Source organism: Spermophilus citellus (assembly GCF_964194105.1).
Source record: "Spermophilus citellus genome assembly, chromosome: 8".
Lineage (NCBI taxonomy): Eukaryota > Metazoa > Chordata > Mammalia > Rodentia > Sciuridae > Spermophilus > Spermophilus citellus.
Genome location: NC_138189.1, coordinates 33,436,007 through 33,457,098, shown reverse-complemented (window position 1 = coordinate 33,457,098; position 21,092 = coordinate 33,436,007). Strand labels below are relative to the sequence as shown.

The 21,092-nt window shown below is 33.9% G+C and overlaps 1 protein-coding gene across 2 annotated transcripts in view; it reads right to left on the bottom strand.

Moving 5' to 3' along the window:
• Nucleotides 1–5,472: 5,472 nt before the first annotated feature.
• The window catches only part of TMEM33 (transmembrane protein 33), a 28,738-nt gene continuing 13,118 nt past the window's right edge, over nt 5,473–21,092 (bottom strand). Inside the window, exons 7-9 of one of the 2 annotated variants that reach the window (XM_081303323.1) lie at nt 15,689–15,772; nt 10,736–10,856; nt 5,473–9,892 (exon numbers count right to left, since the gene is read on the bottom strand). In XM_081303323.1, coding sequence (XP_081159449.1) covers nt 9,887–9,892; nt 10,736–10,856; nt 15,689–15,772 — 211 coding nt within the window. In that variant the 3' untranslated portion in view covers nt 5,473–9,886. Of the gene's footprint in view, nt 10,857–15,688; nt 15,773–21,092 lie in introns of both variants that reach the window. The other variant, XM_081303322.1, reaches the window with a different exon arrangement.

Here is a 21,092-nt window from a genome sequence, read left to right as displayed (position 1 = left end):
CTGGTTGACAGTGGGGAGGTTTCAAAACTTGCCAAATGTGCCATGAGGCAGAGGGGGAAAGTCCTCATGGGATCTGACTACTTGGTAAAATATCTAATGCAGGGCTGGGGTTGTGGCTCAGTGGTAGAGTGCTTGCCTCACATGTGTGATGCACTAGGTTTGATTCTCAGCACCACATTCAGATAAATGAATAAAATAAAGGTCTATCAACAACTGAAAAAATTTTTTTAAATATTTAATGCAGTTAGATTTCTCATTACACTGATACCTTATGTAACATTTTAAAACCATCCTTCTATTAAGGTAGTCTTCAGAGATTCAACATTTTAGAAAATAGGAGTGGCAAGGAAGAAAACACCATCCCATCATCCATGCAATTAATGATTTGGGTCCTGTATCTCCCTATTTTCCAAGTGAAAGCAGATGTTCATAGTGGTTAAAAAATGTTACCCAAGGTCACAGACCCTACATAGTTACTACTTAAGTCTGAGTGCTAATCCCTATTTAAAGCTCTTTCCATTAAATCACAATATCTTGTATGTAACCTCTAAAATTTTAAACTTTCTCTGACAATTCAAAAATTTAAAACTCCTGTATAGGGTAAAATGATGGGCAGTCATCATTAAAAGTATCAATTATTACTATACTATACGTCATTTGGAGAATCATTATAGTTGTTTTCTCTTTGGTATATAAGGACATGGGAAATTATATTACTCAATTTAGTCAATGAAGCAATCCACAGAACTGTTTTAAATTATTAATGATGATGATGACTGCCAGAATATACTGAGTCTTTATATGCAAAGCACTATGATAATATATACCTTAGGTCATTTTACACAGGGTGCTGATATTTTGTCGTTTTACAGAAGAGAGACAGGCCACACAACTAAAAAACTGAAGCCAGGCCTGTCAGACTTCAGAGCCCTAGAGACAGGCCAGGTTTTACTGCTTTGAGATGATAAGGTTTTATCTGTGCTTCCTAGAAGCTTCATTTAGGATAAGAATCAGGGAACTCTCAATTTCTGGCATATTCTCTAATGAAGACAGAATTGTAATTCTGGGCCACATTCTCTACACATTACAGATAAATTGAGCTTTGAGTATTTCATAGACTATTTTTTGCCTCCTTATGTATTAATTTGGGATAGTTTAAAAAGAGTATATTTTGGAGAGGACTTCTAAATCATTTGCTGATCTTGAAGATGTACTTCTGGAGAAAACTTCTAAAATTATAGAGGTGGATCTGATTTTGATAAGTAATAACACTTTTACATGTCTCCTGCATAAGCTCTGGAACTTTGATGATAAAGAAAATCCAAATGTTGACATAAGGCTTTTGTCTTTTTTGGTCTTGACAGGTCCAAAGTTTCATTTCTTTGTTTCTGTACCAGGGATTAAACCTAGGGGTGATTAACCACTAGGACCCATCCCCAGCCCTTTTTATCTTTTAGACAGGGTCTTGCTAAGTTACTTAGGGCCTAAATTGCTGAGGATAGCTTTAAACTTGGTGATCCGCCTGCCTGAGCCTCCCTAGCCTCTGAGATTACAGGCAAGCACCACCAGGCCAGGCTAATTTTTTTTTTTTCTTTCTTTGGTGTTGAGGACTGAAACCAGGGCCTCCTACACACTAAATATACACTTTACCACTAAGCTACATTCCCAGGCTTCAATGTTTTCATTCTTTCTCAGAAAGGTAGTGACTTACAACATAGTGTCACAAAATTTAACTAACACTGACTCATTAAGTATGACTTTGGGGGCAGTTCTTTAAATTTCAAGAGTCCCAGAATTTTCTAAGGTAAAAATGAGACCATAAAAGAATGTAAATTGGGAGTGGGGATGTGGCTCAGTGGTAGAGTGCTTGTGTGTGAGGCACTGGGTTCAATTCTCAACACCACATATAACTAAATGAAAGTTCATCAACAACTAATAAAATCTTTAAAAAAAATTTAAATTTAGCTGTTTGTATAAATCTTTAGTGTACAAACACTTTCACATACACTACCTCAAACAAACCTCTAATATAATTTTCTACTGGCTACATTCTACAAATTAGGAAACTGAGGCCCATGGAAGAATGTCCAAATACTAGAACAACTATTTCTGGTGTTACTCTTGATGCTATATATATTTTTAACTCCTTGATAATATTAACATTTGGGTCATTAATTAGGTCCACGGTGTGTAATTGGCAGAGTTTAAAAAACAAAACAAAACTGGGGAGGAGGGGTTGATGGGGATTTAACCCAGGACCTTGTGCATGCTAAGCACTCTCTCTACCCTCAGCTCCTAAATTTTTTAAATTGAAATGCCTTTAAATTAATCAAGTACTTTCCAGTTCAGTCTTTCCAATATTTTTAAGTGCTTTCACTGGCTAATTTACTTATTTTTGTTAGGGCCCCTAAATTCATCTGTGTGACATTATCCTTTAGGTTTACTTTCCCTGTGTAATAGTAAGTATGTAGTTGAAAACTTGGTCAACTGTTCAAGAGCCTACATCAACATTCAATAGCAATTTTTAAAAATCTTCAAAAGATTCTGTGACTTTATACCTTGACTTACAAGATTTATTAAGTAGTTGATTATGGTAACCCAAACTTGTTTCACACCCGTTAAATGGATTTTTTTTTTTTGGGGGGGGGGTGTTGAGAGCCACAGCCCAAGGGGCCCCAGCAAACTTCCAGCTGCCAGCTGATGATTCGCTCACAGCGGCCGCAGCAAACTTCTAGCTGCCAACTGATTGGTTCCTCATTGGGCTGTTTCCCCGCCCTTTCAGAGCAAGGAGCTGCTCATTGGGGGACTTTTTTTGGCTCTGCCCATGCGATCCAGCCAGCCTCAAGAGCAGGAGGAGTGGGGGAGGTTGAGAGGCTTGTGGGAAGCCGGTGGTGGCAGTTGGGCTCTGAAGGTTTTTCCTGAGGAGCTGTGTGGTGTGGTGTGTGTATTCTAAAAATAAAGTTCCATTTCTTTTGACAAGTGGCTCCAGCCAGACTGGGGGGGGGGGGGGGGGTGTAACTAAGTATTGAACCCAGCCACATCACCAGCCCTATTTTATTTTGAAACAGGGTTTTGCTAAGTTGCTGGGGCTTGCCTTGAACTTGCAATCCTCCTGCCTCAGATTCATGAGTTGCTAGGATTACAGGTGTGTGCGTTGCACCTGGCCCTTGTTTATGCATGTGTGTGTGTATGTACATACATACATATACACATATGTATATATATATATATATATATTTTTTGGGGGGGGGGGGTACCAGGGATTGAACCCAGGGGTGCTTAATCGCTGAGCCACATTCCCAGCCTTTTTGAACTTGTGATCCTCCTTAGCCTCCTGAGAAAGAAACCCCCCACCTTTTTCATATTTTGTTGTAGATGAACTGAGCTATCTATCTATCTATCTATTACATAATGCTGAGAATTGAACCCAGTGCCTCACATGTGCTAGTCAACCACTCTACCATTGAGCCACAACCCCAAGCCCAAGAAGCCCTTCTTAACACTGATTAGGTGATTTAGTGTAAAAAAATAAAAAATAAAAACCTGGAAATACTATGAAGTTGAGCTATGTCTTCCCGCTGTTCCTGTTTTTTATTACATACAAAATGAGTTACTAGAATTGCTTTTCAGAAAACTTACCACCAGAATGAAGTTTGCTTACAATTAAAATAAGATTATACTTTAAGTTTGAGAATGAGATAACTATTAGTATACAGAAAATAATGATTTTATAAACCTGCTTCGAGCTCATTTCTGCATTTTAATATAAAGGGTGAAGAGATTTTGTTACTGAAATCATATCAGTTGTATATAAATATATAAGTGTAGCTGCCACAAAACAATTTTAAAGTAAGTATAATAACAAAAACTCAAGAGTAATAAGTCTCCTAAGAGAAACTGACTTGGCAAATTATAGGAGAAATGTCTAATTGCTTTGAAGAAAATATTTTTATTTCTAGCCATATAACTAAAAAAATATAAGAGCCAAATTAAAATGTTTCCTAAAAATTGTTTCAAATTTTAAGAATTTTTTTTTTTTTGCTTTTATTTTGAAATTGAGGACTACCATCAGGAAATGAACATACAATGTTCATACAAAAACCATTAATTCAAAATGAGTAAAATAGCTTGAAAAAGTTTAGTCTTCTAGGTAAAGTAGTAAAACAGTAATTTCTAAATATTTCAGGAGATGAATGACAGTAAAAAATGTTTATTACTATACTTAACTGCTAAATATGAACCTGATACTTCAAAATATCAAGAACCATTATTTCAGATCACAGAATCCCTATTACATGATTGTGTCTTTCATCAGTTAATGATAAAAAACAGACCTATTTTATTCTAGATCACTGCCAGTTTTATTTGTCCTGAGACACCTTGGTATCACTTCTAGAATAGTAACAATTATAGAGCTTCAAAGAATTTAAAGAAAAATTAAAATTCTACAAATTAGTTTTTTTAAAAAGGAAATACATTTAAAAAGTAAAATTGGTAATAAATTTCCCTAAATTCTACAATCGAATAATTTGAAAATATTTGTTTTAAAGGCAATTTAATTTAGTAAGAATAATGCTTCTAATACTAAATTCTTAATTCAGTGGCAGAGTCCCAAATTACCCCCTTGTTTGGTTAGCGGCACTTCCTTCCTTTTGCAGAACTGACCTGTTCCTTATTCTATTTTTAGTGAGACTGCCAATCAAAGTTCCACATTCACGTTTTCAAAGAAAAATAACTGGATATCCTATCAATCTCCTTTAGAATCAAAATGGGCCTGGCACAGTGGTGCAAGCCTACAATCACAGCAACTCAGGAGACTGAGGCAGGAGTATCCCAAGTTCAAAGCTAGACTCAGCAATTTAACAAGGCTCTAAGCAACTTGGCAGGACCCTGTCTCAAAATAAAAAGGGCTAGGGATGTAGCTCAGTGTAAAGTACCCACAGGTTCAATCTCTGGTATGAAAATAAAAGGTATTAAAATGGAAAAACAGAATTTCCCTACCACTTCCCCAAGAGGGTACAACTATTGGTCTGTGTCCTCCTCTGAGGCTACCAATATAGGTGAAGAAGTCCTCCTAATTATTATTTTCTCTTTCCATCCTAATATACTTATTGTTATAAAGTCACATAAGCCTTCTATAAGGATATTACTCTTAATCACTTCTAGTCATTAACCTAAAATCTAAAAGGCATGTTGATTGTTTATTTTTTATACTGATCTTAAAAAGGATCCTTCTCTTTTAGAGACACAGAAGGGAATTTTACTGATAAGCAATGTAAAATGTGAAATGCTTTAAACCAGGAGAAGGGAAAGTGAATGGGGATGAGAATGAAATTTTTTCCCTCCAGTTTTGTTTCACACCTTATTTTTCCAGTTTCTTGTTAGACCTCAAAATCACAGCGTTTCTATTACTTGTAATGGACTGAGGATAAAAGTGCTCTAACAATAAGGCAATTAGGCTCAAAGGAAAGCTGAATTCTAACTGTAAATGTATTTTTGCAACATAACATTTTAAAATCTGCTTAAATCCAGAGAGATTTTTATTATACAATTTGATTTTAACATCAATAAAATCTTAGATATAACAATATAGGTGAAGAAACAATTTAATTTGTACTGAAATAAATATTGGACATACAAAGCACACACAGTGAAAAAGGGTCACAATATATTACAAGTGGAGACATTACTTTGCTCAATCACCAAAGAAAGCCCTTGATACTTCCAATTTCACACCATCAAATTTATCATTCTTGCTGATTTAAGCAGAACACAAAACAAATATGGATCCCAGGGCTTACTTTCACAGGTACCAGCATGGATAATTTACTACAGTGATCCAATTTGGAAATCAGTAGGGACCAGTAAATCGATGCATAAAAGAAAGAGTGAATGAGGTCCTTTTTCCTTAGTGTCAGCAGGCTATGATTATTATGTTTATTAGATTTTCTTGAAAGAACTTCACATTTTCTCAAATATGCAGGAGACCTATATTTCCCCTCTGAGCCCTACATTAGCATTATGTGTTTTGGTCCTGAATACAGAGGAATGATGAATTTTTCAATTTATTTTATAAATTTCTACAGTGTGGATAGTATTGGCCTGAAGAGCTTAACTCCCCAACCTGTACAATATTAGATATTAAAAATAGATTCAAGAAGTTACTAAGAAATGCTGACATACTATATATACAAAATTTTAATTCAATATATCCCATTATATAGAGCACCAAAAGTAATGCATTTATAAATCAAGCAGTTTTTTATGACTCTGTTTCTAACTTTCGTGACCTTTTCACAATTGTTCCAATATAAACACATCATAAATGTTACCTGTCCAAGACTTTGCTCATTTGGTCTCCAACTTATAAACACATGTAGGTAAAAATTAATGTCAAAAGGAATTGTTCTATCTTAAAGTTACAACGGAAAAATAGTAACAATTTAGAATTAAGCTATCATAAACAAAAAAAAAGAAAAAAAAAAGGTTAGTTCCAAAGTGATGAACATATCAAAAAGTGACTGTAAATGGCTATAAAATAAGTAAAAGGATTCATGGGCCCTTCTTTTTCCTAAGATATGAGATAATTCTAGCAAAAACGTCAATCCGTAACTTTTCTTATTGTTTTCCAAGAAAAACAATCAGCTTTATATTTAAAAATACTGTACTTTTCTTTCTCTTGTCATATCAACTCAAACTCAGTGCAGATCAATTTCTTATATGAACTTCACAAGAGGGAAAAGACTAGATAAAATACCCCACATGGGAACATGTTCCTCCTATTATAAAAATTTCGTAGATTAATTTCTACCAAAAAGCTTCCCAAACTAAGCAGCTCCTTTTTTTATCTTTAATACCAGATCTAATAACTTCCCACTAGAATATAAAAGATGAGTGCTCACTAAAACAATCTCTAGTAATAACTCCTGGATTTTTAAAGGAATGCCTTTGGTATGCTATCTGTTGAACTATACTATCATATAGTCTCACTAGAATTCTCTAGGATTAGAATTTCAGTGAAGTGCTACAAAAAACTAGTAGTGTCTCTACAACTCATACTTAATTTTCAAATATAGGTACCACTCCTGATATAACATCCCAGAAGTTCAATATGTTTTTATATTACAATGAAAAGTGTAAATTTTAAGAGGTTAAATTAGCTGTATCTAAGTGTACCTACAAAATGGCGATGAAAATTTTTAAGTTGCATATTTCTACACATCTGAAAATGAAGAACAATTTTATAACTGATTTAACTGATTTAGGCACTTTGAATGGAAAAGAAAAAAAAGAGACAATGATTTGTATTCGACTTCCAATTGTGGCCTACTTTCCTAAAAAGCACATGTTTGACAGGGTACTTCTGACATTTAGGGATATTTAAAATGTTCACATAGGCTCAATGATAGAACATGAAGCTCTGGGGTTAAGAGCCAGCACTTAAAGTACTCATGGTAAATGCTCACTAAGTATTTGTTCAATATTGAATTAATACACATTAAAAAGGGTCATGGAATTCAGATCCTTAGTTTTATGGCTGACTCAGCACTGTTCCAGTGGCATTTAACCTTCCAATATAACATGTGAAAATGGGAGGCAACTTTAGGAAAGAGTGACACCTACTGTTATAAACATAACTGTCTGTGGCTACTTTCTCCCTTGAGGTTTTCATTCTATCAAAACTAAGTGACAGCTCTGAGGCTTTAGAATAGCTATATTAATAGCTGTTGAGGGTGTTTATCACAATCCCTTAAAATTAATTTACTCACTGTCATCTGAATGCTTTAAAAACGGAATCTTTCAGTTCCATTTGTCTCATTACATATTCATTTTCCTTTCCAGAATAAATAATATCCATGCCTTAAATTTACAAACCCTATCTGAATTTTTGATCCTGATTCTTACAAAGTAAAGTACTAATAGTTTTTCAATTCCTACTTAGATGACAGAATGTATTAATCTTTCATAACTTCTGGTTTATTATGAGCTTGGCCTCATGTTCTCTGTAAGGGACATTCTTAAATACGCAAACTTAATAATAATAATAATGATGATGATGATGATGATGATGTTAGCTTCTTCCCAGAAGCACTAATCTTGGTGAATTTTATTCCAAGAAAATTTAAATATAAACTATACCTGAGACTTTTTAAATTAATGAGAAACCAAGTATACAAAACAAACGTAATAGAGAACGCTTGCTAGAATAATGTATTTTGTATGAGGTGTCCACCTGTCCAAGAGGTTCTAATAAATAATGGCACTATACAATTTCCTAAACAATGAGATATTCTGGATGTTAAATCAACTTCTTTTACACCTGTAAGAAAAAATTAGTTCAGTTACGCAGTAAGATTTAATTTTCCTACTGCATTCATTCTGTATACTGTTTTTAGATTTTCTTAATTTTAGAGGTGTACACGTAACGCTATGATTTCAGATACCAAATAAGCTATACTTGTACACATTCATTATGCAGAATTTCTAGCAAATCAAATATCTGGTAATGCTCAAACTGTAAAATTAAGTTTCTCATAAATTTGACTATTATTTATATATTAAGTCTTCCTTTAAGAAATAAATCTATTCTTTCCATTCAAACATGAGCATATCAGAAATATTATAATCCTACTATGTGATTTAAAAGCCTTGATTTAAAGCACAAGTATCTGAAATTACAGAAGTTTTAAGATTAAAAATTTTTTTAAACCACTGTGGATTACTTCCTTTAGGGACATCTTTTTGACCACTGTTAATTTTTAAAATAAAGAAGAAAAATTCAAAATTAATACTTATAGACATTTAAAAGTAAAAGGCAATCAAGGTAAAAATAGAATGCAAGTACACAACAAATGGAAAAACTGGTGCCATCCAAATAAGTTTTAAACTTTAGTTAACAATGGTCCAGGATTAATTTCTTACTCTGGATAAATATTCTACTAGTTACATAAGATGCTGACATAAGAGGAAGCTAAGTAATAGGTATAAATGAACTCTCACAGCACTACTTCTCAAATTCTTCTAACAATTAAAAAAAAAAGGAAATTTTTTTTCAAATAAATTATGCCTTCAGCTGCCAAAATTTGTTGATATAATTAGATAATATTTTAAAACACATTAGAAATCAGTGTGTTTACTTAACATTATAGTCACTTTATTGCTCTAGAAAGTTAGTTTTCAAAACCATCAGATTATACATACAGTGATGAGGCTAGTTGCACACACACAAAATCAACTGTATATTATGAGGTTGCTTCTCCAACATAGTGGATAAATATTACAAAATTACAAAAATAGCTGGTTACAGTTAAGCTATCAAAGTAGAATTTTTCTGGCAATCTAGCCTAAGAATTTCATCTTTCTATAGATTAGAAAGTTGAACAAAAGAAAAACTGATATTACTGATAAATCACTAATGAATGTATTTGAGAAATCCATATTACATGCAGACAGAAGAAAACAGGATACAAAAACATTTATATTATTCTATACTAAAATTGTGCTACGTTTTTGAACATTCCCAATCATGCAACAATAATAAGGATCAGAATGAATTTTATAAAGTAGTTGATGGGAGTTCAATGAACAGGATTTAACACATTATACAACTCAAATCACAGTTGCATAATACAGCCAATTTCTTCAAATATATCTATGCATTACAAGACTGAAATGCATACTATTCCCGATTCCTCTCCCAGGCCCATTACATATTACCTTACCTAAAAAACTTTCCACTTAACCTTTCAAATCAGATTTGATGGATAAATATGTAATCTACAGGATATTCTTCATTATTATTTCAGACATGAGTATAGCCATATGCTCAATCTTCAGTTACATTCCTTTCAAAAGGCATCTGACTGCTGCAATTTTCTAGGAAAATTCAAGCCTAAGAAACCAAGAAAACTGAAGTCAAGAACCTGAACTAGGTAATTTTACAAACTATAATACTAATAAACCTATCTGTCCACATTTGTAAAAGGATTTCCTATTTAAGAAATATTTCACAATGGGTCTTTGAAAGCAAAGTTGTGTCACTACTACTTTCTGATATAAAGTGGTTATGTGACCCCAAATATTTATCCAATTGACTAACAGGCTTACAGTTGAGTTAAAAAAAAAAAATCAAAGCCACAGAATTCTTATGGAAATAAAAATTCAGAAGCTCCTAGCATAAGACATAAACTGCCTCGTATAATGATACATCCAAAATAAATCTGTCCTAGCAAAGTAGCACAAAATCAATAACAATTTGAAATAGAATTACAGTGCTTCTGTTAAAATCATCAACCAAAATTACTGAATGGAAAAAGAATACTGTCTTAAAATATACCAAATTCATATGTTATTACCATAATGAATTCATGCCAGATTAGGTTACAAATTAGGTAGAAACAAATTTCAGAACTATTTTTTCAAAAAATAAATGTACTTCATGATACAGGCACAGCAGCATCTAAAAAAATTGATACATTTATCACTAGATACAAACTTCCTTAACCATTAGCAACAGAGCACAGTAAAATTTTTCTCATCAACTTTTGAAAAGGCTTGATTTAACATGCCAGGAAAATGACTGTTTTTCCATTGAGATGCATTTACTATGTAAATTATGTAAGTTGAATTGAGGTCAGTGTTAACACCTGGAATTTAGGATACCCTAGTAGAAGTACCAGCTGCTAATAATGCTTATATTATATACATAGCTTAACTAGAAGTTAAACTACGCAACTGTTGGTGCCAGTCTGCTTATAAAGGCAATGCTTTGGAGACAAAGTCTTCTCACGAACAGTGGACAAGCAGGCTTCATTATTATGTGTTCAACAACAATTCTCAGTTCGTTAAACAAGTTCCTGCAAGATAAAATAGTTTTTTTCAAAAACACAAGAAAAAAGCAATATAGTGTTACAAAATGCTGATGAAGATGTTACCCAGTCAACAAAGAATTTGAGGAATGATTAACATAGAATGAATCATAGGGAACACACAAATATATACATCACCAGGGTGGCATGTAACTGTTGTTCCAGCACTCAAGGAGGACTGCTTGAACCAAGGAATTCAAGACCAGTGGTGGTAACACAGTGAGACCCATCTCAAAAAAACAAACACATCCACAAAAAAACAAAAACAACATATATATCCACAATGAAATTCTCAAAATCTGCACTCATATCTTTTTTTCAGTGAAAAAGTTCAAATAACAAACGCATTCTAAAAACTAGCTATCTTGGGCTGGGGATATAGCTCAGTTGGTAGAGTGCTTCCCTTGCACGCACAAGGCACCACCAAAATAAAAACTATCTCTGAGGACTGAGATTAGGAAAGACTTTCATTCTTTTCTTTGGTAGAGTCAGGTAATATTCACATTTAACTTCGGCAAATTCAACTTGTTCTTAAAAAGAGCAAAAAAAAAAAAAAAAAAAATTATGGGTAATTCACACACTACTAAAGAACATATTCTCTCAAGAGTTTTCCTCTTCTGTAAATTAAAAGCATGTATTTAACAGAGTTGTAGTGAAGTTTAAATAAGACAACAAAGGTGGTCAATAGAATTTACTTCCCAGAGCTTCTTTCTATTGATAGAACTGGCTCTTTATATTCAGACTAAAGCCCATAAAATACACTATATGATCTTATCTCAATCTAACTATTGGCTCATCTCTCGCCACAACTTCTAATTGAGTTATGTTGCATAGATATGCCTCAAACACAGTGTGGACTTTCCCTTTGCCCCAACTGTGCTCACTGCCTACAAAGTACCCTTTATTACACATGGTACATGTTACATGTATACTATTTGGCAGGTATACACAAAATATATACAGGTATATTGTAAAATTTGTAAGTGATTTGAAAGAGCAAGAGTATTTTACTATTTATGAGTTTGACCTTATATGTTGACTCATCCTGCATGAAGATGCAACTCTTGTTTTACTTTTCTGTATCCGTTTTGTGACATCTATGGTTTGAACTTTTTTTTTTAAGTATTTAATATGCTCTCACACAAAGACAGGAATACAATTTGAAAAGATGCACATACAACCAAAGGCCAGTATTTTCCTTGTTACAGCACCATTATTCACAGTCTCTTTAGCTACCAGACCCAAAACCTGGAGATGGAGGCATTCTATCTCATTCTTCTTCCCACACTCTAAGATGCTACATCCTACGTAACATTTTAGCTTTTCCACTACTGCAGGCTCTGTACTACTCTAATGGGTTTGCACGGGTCATCTTCTCTTCTTGATAAGCTTGTAATACATCTTTTGAAATAACTCTAAATCGGGGGCCGGGACTGTGGCTCAGGGGCAGAGTGCTTGCCTAGCATATGTGAGGCACTTGGTTCAATCATTAGCACCACAAAAAATAAGTAAAAGAAAGGCATGCTGTCAATCTAATTAAACTACAAATACATATACATATATGTAAATATATATGTGTAAAAATCAGATCAAACAGGTGTTCCCAATCCTTCCATGTACAAACCTCAAAGGCTCCCCCACCTCGAAATAAAATCCACACCCTTTCATGATCTAGTCCTTTCTACCATCTATCGTTCTGGGCAAAGACCTTTACCACTTCCCTATGTATCTCCTGAGCTCAGACATCAAATGTTGGTATGACAAGCACTTTCAGGCACCCTTGTTCCAGGACTCAGGTTCATTCTTTAAAAGACTTGGTTTATAATCCCACTTCCTCAGTGAATTCTCACTTATCTCCTATTCTCTATGCTTTCACAGCACCTTATCATCATACTGACTTAGGAGTCTAATTAACTTGTAAGTCCCACAAGGCAGATATTTAATTCTACATGCACCTGTTATAATCATACATTATCAATGTTTTCTGAATAATTCAATCAAATGAATAAAGCTAGAAAGTACCCTAAAAAATACTGTGGTCATAAAAAAGAAAGAAAAGAGTCATGGTGTTCAGCAGAATCTTCAGTGATGATGAAAATACCAGGTATCTGGGCTGTCCAATACAGTGGCCACCAGTGACATGTGGTTTTTAAGTACCTAAATGAGAGTTTATTGTGACTTAGGAGCTGAGTTTAAAATTTTATAAATAATAAATATCATGACAGGTAAAAATGGTATTAACTGTCAGTACAGACAGCCTCAAAACCCTTAACAAAAAATAGTGTAGTTCAGAAAATGTAGCTTTATTGCATTTTTATTGATATTTTCCATTACCTTTCCACTGTTATGATTAAAATGTATACTTATAAGCAATCTTTGAAGACATTTATTAGCACATATTTGTGGTAGCTTGACCCACTGTTATCTTTTCATTTTTATTTATGAAACATTCTAAATTTCTAGATGTACTAATGTGACTTAAGGGTATATGAAAAAAACAGGGTATAATTTGCTAATGAAAAATGAAGGTCAGGTCAGGGAACTAGAAGATAATACCTGAAATGAATGCATGGACCAGAAAGAAAAGGAAAAGACTCATGGAATCAATAAAAATGAAGACTTATTTTATTAAGGAACTCATTAGGATTGTATGTCTAAAACAAATAAGCTCTACTTCAGAAAATATCATAAAAAGACATTGTCTAAAAAAAGCATAAAAAGCCCCCAGAAAGGAAAATCAGCTCATAGAATAAGGAAGATATTTATTTAGAACCTAAAAGATAATGAGAGTCTAAGCACTTACTTTTTAAAGAAAAAGTCTCAATAGTTTCACCCATGATGGCCTGAATTCTTGGAATCATGGAATCCTATTACCTCACCAGCCTACATAATAGAGACTAGAGGTACATGTCTGAATAGTCTAAGTACTTTCAAAATATGATTCATTTCACCCTCAGGAGGAGGTTTCCCCCTCTACCAATGAAGAAATTTAAATTTAAATAACTTGCCTACAGTCACACACCTGGTAAATGATGGGTCAGCATTCAAATTCAGCTCTTTTAAGTGTACTTGTGATGGTATTATAGAGTTAATCATAACACACTGATTGAATTTCCTGCTGAATTCTACTACATTATTTTAAACATGAAAATAAAAGGTGTGTTAACATTACCGAATTACATTTTAAAATCTACTAAATGCAGTTATTCATTTTATTTCTACTTCACTTTGAGAACAGAATATATAATTCAGTGTATACTAAACTTCCATTCCTGAAAACTACTAATTTCCTAAAATACTTCTCTGCTTCCCCATTATTCTCATCCAACCCATTCTGTACAAGAATATCAGAATATTCTGAGCATGTTAAAATCATCATTCCCACATATCTAACAGATTTTAAATTTTTGATATTGAAACTCAAGAAGTTTTTGACATGACTCCAATATACCGTCTTATTCTGCTTCAGCAATTTATCATTCTGAATTTGCACTGGAATCAAACTCCTTTACTCAATGCCCCTTCAAACATGGCCTGCACTTTTTTTCCTCTGAACTATGTTCCTAATACCTACCTGCCTACCTAAAATGCTTTAATGTTTTAATCCTTCCAGATCAAATTTAAACCTCTAATTTGGGAAATTTTCCTAGGCTTGTCTATCTTCTGGCCCAATGACCACTCCCACTTCTGTGGACTATAGATAATACGGATAGAAAAAAGCAACCATATGGCAATTCATTATATGTGATCCCTGCCTTACGCAAGGAAGACATGTTCCAGGAGCCTCCATTGGGGCTGTTTTTTTTTTTTTCCCCATACACATATAGCTATGATAAACCTTTATTTATAAATTAGACATTATATATCATGGATATGCTGGACAAAGGGATGTTCACATCCCAGGTGGGAAGGAGCAGGACAGCACAAGATTTCATTATTCTATTCAGACCTATGCACAATTTAAAACTTGTGAATTATTTATTTATGGAATTCTCCACTTTTGGATGACATGTAACTGAAATAAGAAAAAGTAAAACTGTGGATGAAGGGGACTACTGTATATTGATTTGTGAATATTTTATCCTCAACTATTGCTTATTAGTATTCAGGACATGTTTTTGTTTCAACTAGGAAAGCTCCTAGAGAATGGGATTTTTTGTCTTACACATCTTTAAATTACCTAACCATAGTAGTGTTTTAAAGGTGGTCAAGATAACCCCAGTTGTAATTTCTAAAAAGAAATACAGATGTTTCCAGACTAAGAAATTCCAGTTTTTCAATTTTATTATGGTGGAATAGTGACACATTCAACAGAAACCACAACTAGAAATATGCTGAATACTCTTAATTGTGAGAGTGTGCAACAGAGGAAAGCTGTAAGCCCAGTTAGCCATTTAATCATGACAGTGAACAACTGACATAGTGTACTTACTGACTGCTAAGCTGTGATGTTTGGTAGGGCAGGTGTATTAAATGCATTCTTAACTTTACAATATTTTCAACGATATAACGCTATCATAAGTCAAATAGCATCTGTACAACTACCTCAATAACCCTAGCTACCACCAGCAGCATGGTGATGCATGCCTGTAATCCCAGCAGCTTGGGATGCTGAGATAGGAGGATCATAAGTTCAAAGCCGCCTCAGCAAAAGCTAGGCACTAAGCAACTCGGTGAAATGCTGTCTCTAAATAAAAAAACAAACAGCAAAAACGTCTCTTCCAAGTTCTAAACTGTTAGTCAAATTACTTTTACAAGTAATACTATATTTCGACAATTCTCTAAAAAATAGAAAATACTTAAACTTATCATCAGCTTACCGACAATATGGATTTCTTCTGGAGGAATATCGAAGAGTCAGAAATCTATAGTAAATAAAAGGCTGGAGCAAACTTCCTTGGCCACTGAAATAAACAAATACAGAGTAATAACATACATTACAAATTCATACATATACTTTTAAAAGGCAATAGTCAATTCAAATGGAGAATGTATGTCTTCATTTAAATGAAATATATCTAAACCCAAGTTATTTTTAAAAAGGAAATAAAAGAATATAGATGATGGTAAAGAGTAAAATGTTATTGCTTAAACTTTTATAAACATAATCTATAAATATTACCTATTTTGTTTTGGTGGTAATAGGGATTGAACCCAGAGGTGCTCTATTACTGAACTACAGCCCCAGTGCTTTTCATTTTCAGACAGGGTCTTGCTAAGTTGCTCAGGCTAACTTCAAACTTACGATCCTCCTGTCTCAGCTTCCCCAAAATGCTAGGCTTAAAGGTGTGCACCATCACACCTGGCCATGTATTACTTTTGAATTTTTTATTTATTTTTCAATGCTGGGGATTGAACCCAGGGCCACTCTACCACTGAGCAATACCCCCAGCCCTTTTTACTTTATTTTGAGATATGGTCTTACTAAATTGCGGAGGTTGGCCTCAAATCCTAGTGTTTTAGCCTCCTAAGTAGCTGGGATTTCAAGTGTGGGACACTGTGCTCAGCTGAAATTATAACATACTAAATAAATCAGTAAGTTACATAAAAGTGCTTCCATAATTACCATTGATGAAATTAAATTTTAAGACGTAACACATATTCAAATAAAAAGTACTTTATTTTATATAAACAAACAAAAACTAAAACTATAATGGCAGTGCTGGAGTTGTGGCTCAGTGGTAGAGCGCTTGCCTGATAAGTGTGAGGCACTGGGTTTAATCCTCAGCACCACATAAATAAATAAATAAATAAATAAAGGTACTGTGTCCATCTACAACTAAAAACAAAATATTAAAAAAAAAATTATACTGGCTCACTAGCAAATTTATACAGCCTATACAAGTATTCTTGGTTAAAAAGCATAATTAGGGCTGGGGATGTGGCTCAAGCGGTAGCGCGCTCGCCTGGCATGCGTGCGGCCCGGGTTCGATCCTCAGCACCACATACCAACAAGGATGTTGTGTCCGCCGAGAACTAAAATAAATAAATAAATATTAAAAATTCTCTCTCTCTCTCTCTCCCCCTCCTCTTAAAAAAAAAAGCATAATTAAATACCTCAAGAAAGATGTATATATATATATATATATGTATATATAAATATATGTTATGTCTATCTATCTATAGATACGTTTTTGAAACTCCAAGTCTGGAATTCTTCCTAGAAAACTCCATCTGGATTAAAACTTTCATGGAAATAACTAATAAAACATAGCAATGGGGCTGAGGATGTGGCTCACTGATACAGTACTTGCCTAGCATGTGCAAGATCCTGGGTTCAATGCCTAGTACTGCAAAAATAAATAAAGAAAAAATAAGTTGGGTGTGGTGGGACATGCCTATTATTCCAGCTACTCCTGAAACAGGAGGATCACAAGTTAGGTCATCCTAGACAAGACTCTGTCTCAAAATAAAATTAAAAAGGGCCAGAGATGTAGCTCAGTGTTAAGAGTACTTCCCTAAGCATGTAAGAGACCCTGGGTTCAATCCCTACTATCACCAAAAAGAAAGAAAAAACACAACACAAACCTACAGTGGACAGAAAAGTAGTAGGGTGACATAAATTTATATAACATCATTATGTTTATGTAATGGATTTAGTATGCAACTACTTATAATCTTTGTTATAAAAACTATATAACAACTTTGAAAACAGCAGAACATAAATCTATACATACTATTACAACTGTATCTTGAAACTTTTTTTTTTTTTGAGAAAGAGTGAGAGAGAGAGAGAGAGAATTTTTGATATTTATTTTTTAGTTTTTGGCAGACACAATATCTTTGTTTGTATGTGGTGTTGAGGATCGAACCCAGGCCGCACACATGCCAGGCGAGTGCGCTACCTCTTGAGCCACATCCCCAGCCCTGTATCTTGAAACTTAATTTGGAGGAAATACATTAAGATGCTAAAGGTAGTTTCTTATGCTAATTTTTTAGTCTTTCAAGTTGCATGATATTATTTTCGGGGGGAGGGGATGTTGAATCAAACTCAGGGGCACTTGACCACTGAGACACATCTCCCTCCAGTCCTATTCTGTATTTTATTTACAGACAGGGTCTCACTGAGTTGCTTAGCACCTTGCTGTTGCTGAAGCTGGCTTTGAACTCGTGATCCTCCTGCCTCAGCCTCCCAAGCTGCTGGGATTACAGGCATGTGTCACTGCACCCAATGCATGATATTACTTTTATAGCAAAAGTACAAACTTACAAACATCACTAAATTAAATGTTACATCCATTTTCTCCAACAATTTGACAAATTAACTTAACTTTCTAAATTGACTAGGACTAGGGTTGTAGATGGTAGAGCACTTGCCTAGCATGTGTGAGGCACCGGGTTCAATTCACAGCACCGCATATAAAAAATAAATTTTAGTTGTCAGTGAATCTTTATTCACTGACAACTAAAATTTAAAATTAAAAATCAAAAAAACAAACAGGGGGGCTGGGGTCGTGGCTCAGTGGTAGTATGCTTGCCTAGCATGTGTGAGGCACTGGGTTCGATTCTCAGCACAACATACAAATAAATAAAGGTCCATCAACAACTAAAAAATATTAAAACAAACAGGGGCTGGGGTTGTGGCTCAATGGTAGAACGCTTGCCTCATATGGGTGAGGCACTGGGTTTGATCCTCAGCACCACATAAAATAAATGAAATAAAGATATTCTGTCCATCTATAACCAAAAAATATTTTTAAAAAATAAATACATAAATTGAAGAAGTAATGCAAAGAATACAGAAAATGTACATAGAAAATACTCACTGAAAAACAAGTTTCCCCTCATCCAAATTAGCCCTTTCTCAAAGTTTTAGCACAATCTCAAATACACTTCTATTTATGTACACAAGTATACAAAATAGCTAATACTAACACTGCACACATGGTAACAGCCCATACTACTGTTAACTAACTTATTATACCTTGGAAAGCATCCCATATGACAATACAGAAATTACCTTGTTCTTTTTATAGGTTCAAATACTCCTTCTTATACTTACTTGTACCATTATGTAACAAGCTCCCTAGTAATGAATATTTAGGATAGCTCCAGTTCACAATTAGGAATAAAATTATAATGATCATCCGTTTACCCATCTTTGCATGCATGTACATGTATGTGTAACACAACTCAAATTATAAGTTCATTTTTAAATATAGTTTTCTAATATTAGACTGTGTGTCTACCATGAAAGGTAGCACACAAAGAATAGTCATTATTTATGATTGCTTTAAATGTTAGCTTGGGTACATTCAAGTTACATATTTAAAAGCATAAGTAGCTTTTCCTTTTAGAAATGGAGGCCTGGGCATGTAACTCAGTGGTACAGCCCTTGTCTAGTATATGCAATACCTTGGATTGGATCCCCAGGCACTGCAAAACAAAACAAACAAAAGAAATGGACTATAACTTCGTAAACAAATTTTAATTCTTTAAAATAAAGTAATAAAAAACACAAAACACTGAAAAAAGAACAAAACCCAGAAAGACCCTCCTTGTTCATGAACTAAAAGACTATTGTTGCTGGGTGTGGCGGTACAGGCCTGTAATCCCAGCAACTCAGGAGACCAAGGCAGAAGGATTGCAAGTTTGAGGCCAGCCTGGGTAATTTAGTAAGACTGACTCAAAAATAGAAAATAAAGAGGGCAGTGGTGGAGCACCCCTGGGTTCAATCCTCAGCTATAGCTAAAGAATATTTATATTGTTAAAATGTCCATACCCAAAATGATATACAGATTCAATGCAATCACTATCAAAACACCAACTTCACAGAAATAAGAAAAAAAACCCTAAAATTCATATGGAACAAGACTAGAAAAATAAAAAAAATATATGAGCAAAAAGAACAAAACTGGAAACATCACACTACCTGTTCTTACATATAAAGGAACACAGTAACCAAGACAACATGATACTTGCATAAAAACCAACACAGACCAAGAGAACAGAAGAGATCCTACAAATAAATATAGCCAACTAATTTTCAACAAAGTGTCAAAAACACACATAGGAAAACAAAAACATACACTGGAAAAAGGATAGCCTCTATGATGGTGCTGAAAAAAACTGGATATCTACAGGCAAAATGCAATTATATTCCTCTCTCTCTCACCATATAGTAAAGTCAACTCGAAATGGTCAAAGACCTAAATGAAAGACTTGAAACTATCAAAGTATGAATAAATCATAAGAGGAACACTTCAAAACACTGGAATAAGCAAATTACTTTTCTACATAAGACCCTAAAGGCAATCAATAAAAGCAAAAATGGACAAATGGGATATATAAAACTAGGAAGTTTTTGCACAGCAAAGAAAACATCAACAATGAAAAGGCAACCTGGGAGAAAATAATTGCAAACTATTCAACTGACAAGAGATTAATATACATAATACACATAAGGAGTTCAAAAAACTTAAACAAATGAACATATAATCTGAATAGGTGTTTTTCAAAAGAAAATATACAAATGAACAAGAAAAAGTGCTCAACATTACTAGCCATCGGGGAAATGCAAATCAAAAACCACAATGAGATATCATCTTACTCAGAATGGCTACAATGAAAAAAATAAAAAGCAACTCTTAAATTCAGCGGGTGAGAATGTAAATTAGTACAGCTATTACGGAGAAAAGTATGGAATTTCCTCACAAAACTAAATAAAATTTAAAAAAAAAAACAGAACTACTCTATGACACAGCTATATCCCACTTTTGAATATATAGCTAAAGTAAATGAAATCAACATATCAAAGGGATACCTACACTCCTGTGTTTGTTGCATCACTATTCACAATAGCTAAGATATGAAAATCAACTGAGGAATCCATCAGCAGAAGAATGAATAGAGAAAATGTGGCATACATATCCAAGTACATACACATAATAATTATTTAGCCACACACAAAAAAATATATTGTCATTCATGGCAAAAATGGAAGGAACTGGAGGACATTATAAAGTAATAAGCCCAGCACAGAAAGGCAAAAATTGTATGTTCTCACTCATATGTATAAGCTTAAAAATTTGATATCAAAGAAGATAGTGAAATAGTGATTACTAGAGATTAGGAAGGGAAAAGGGAAGGGGAATACAGGGAAGTTGGACAACAGACACCAAAATACAGTTTCACTACAAGAGTAAGTTAAGAGTAAAGAAATCAATAAAGCTATTTACTCTTTAAATATTTCTGGTAAATTCATATCTCCTTTACAATGTGAAA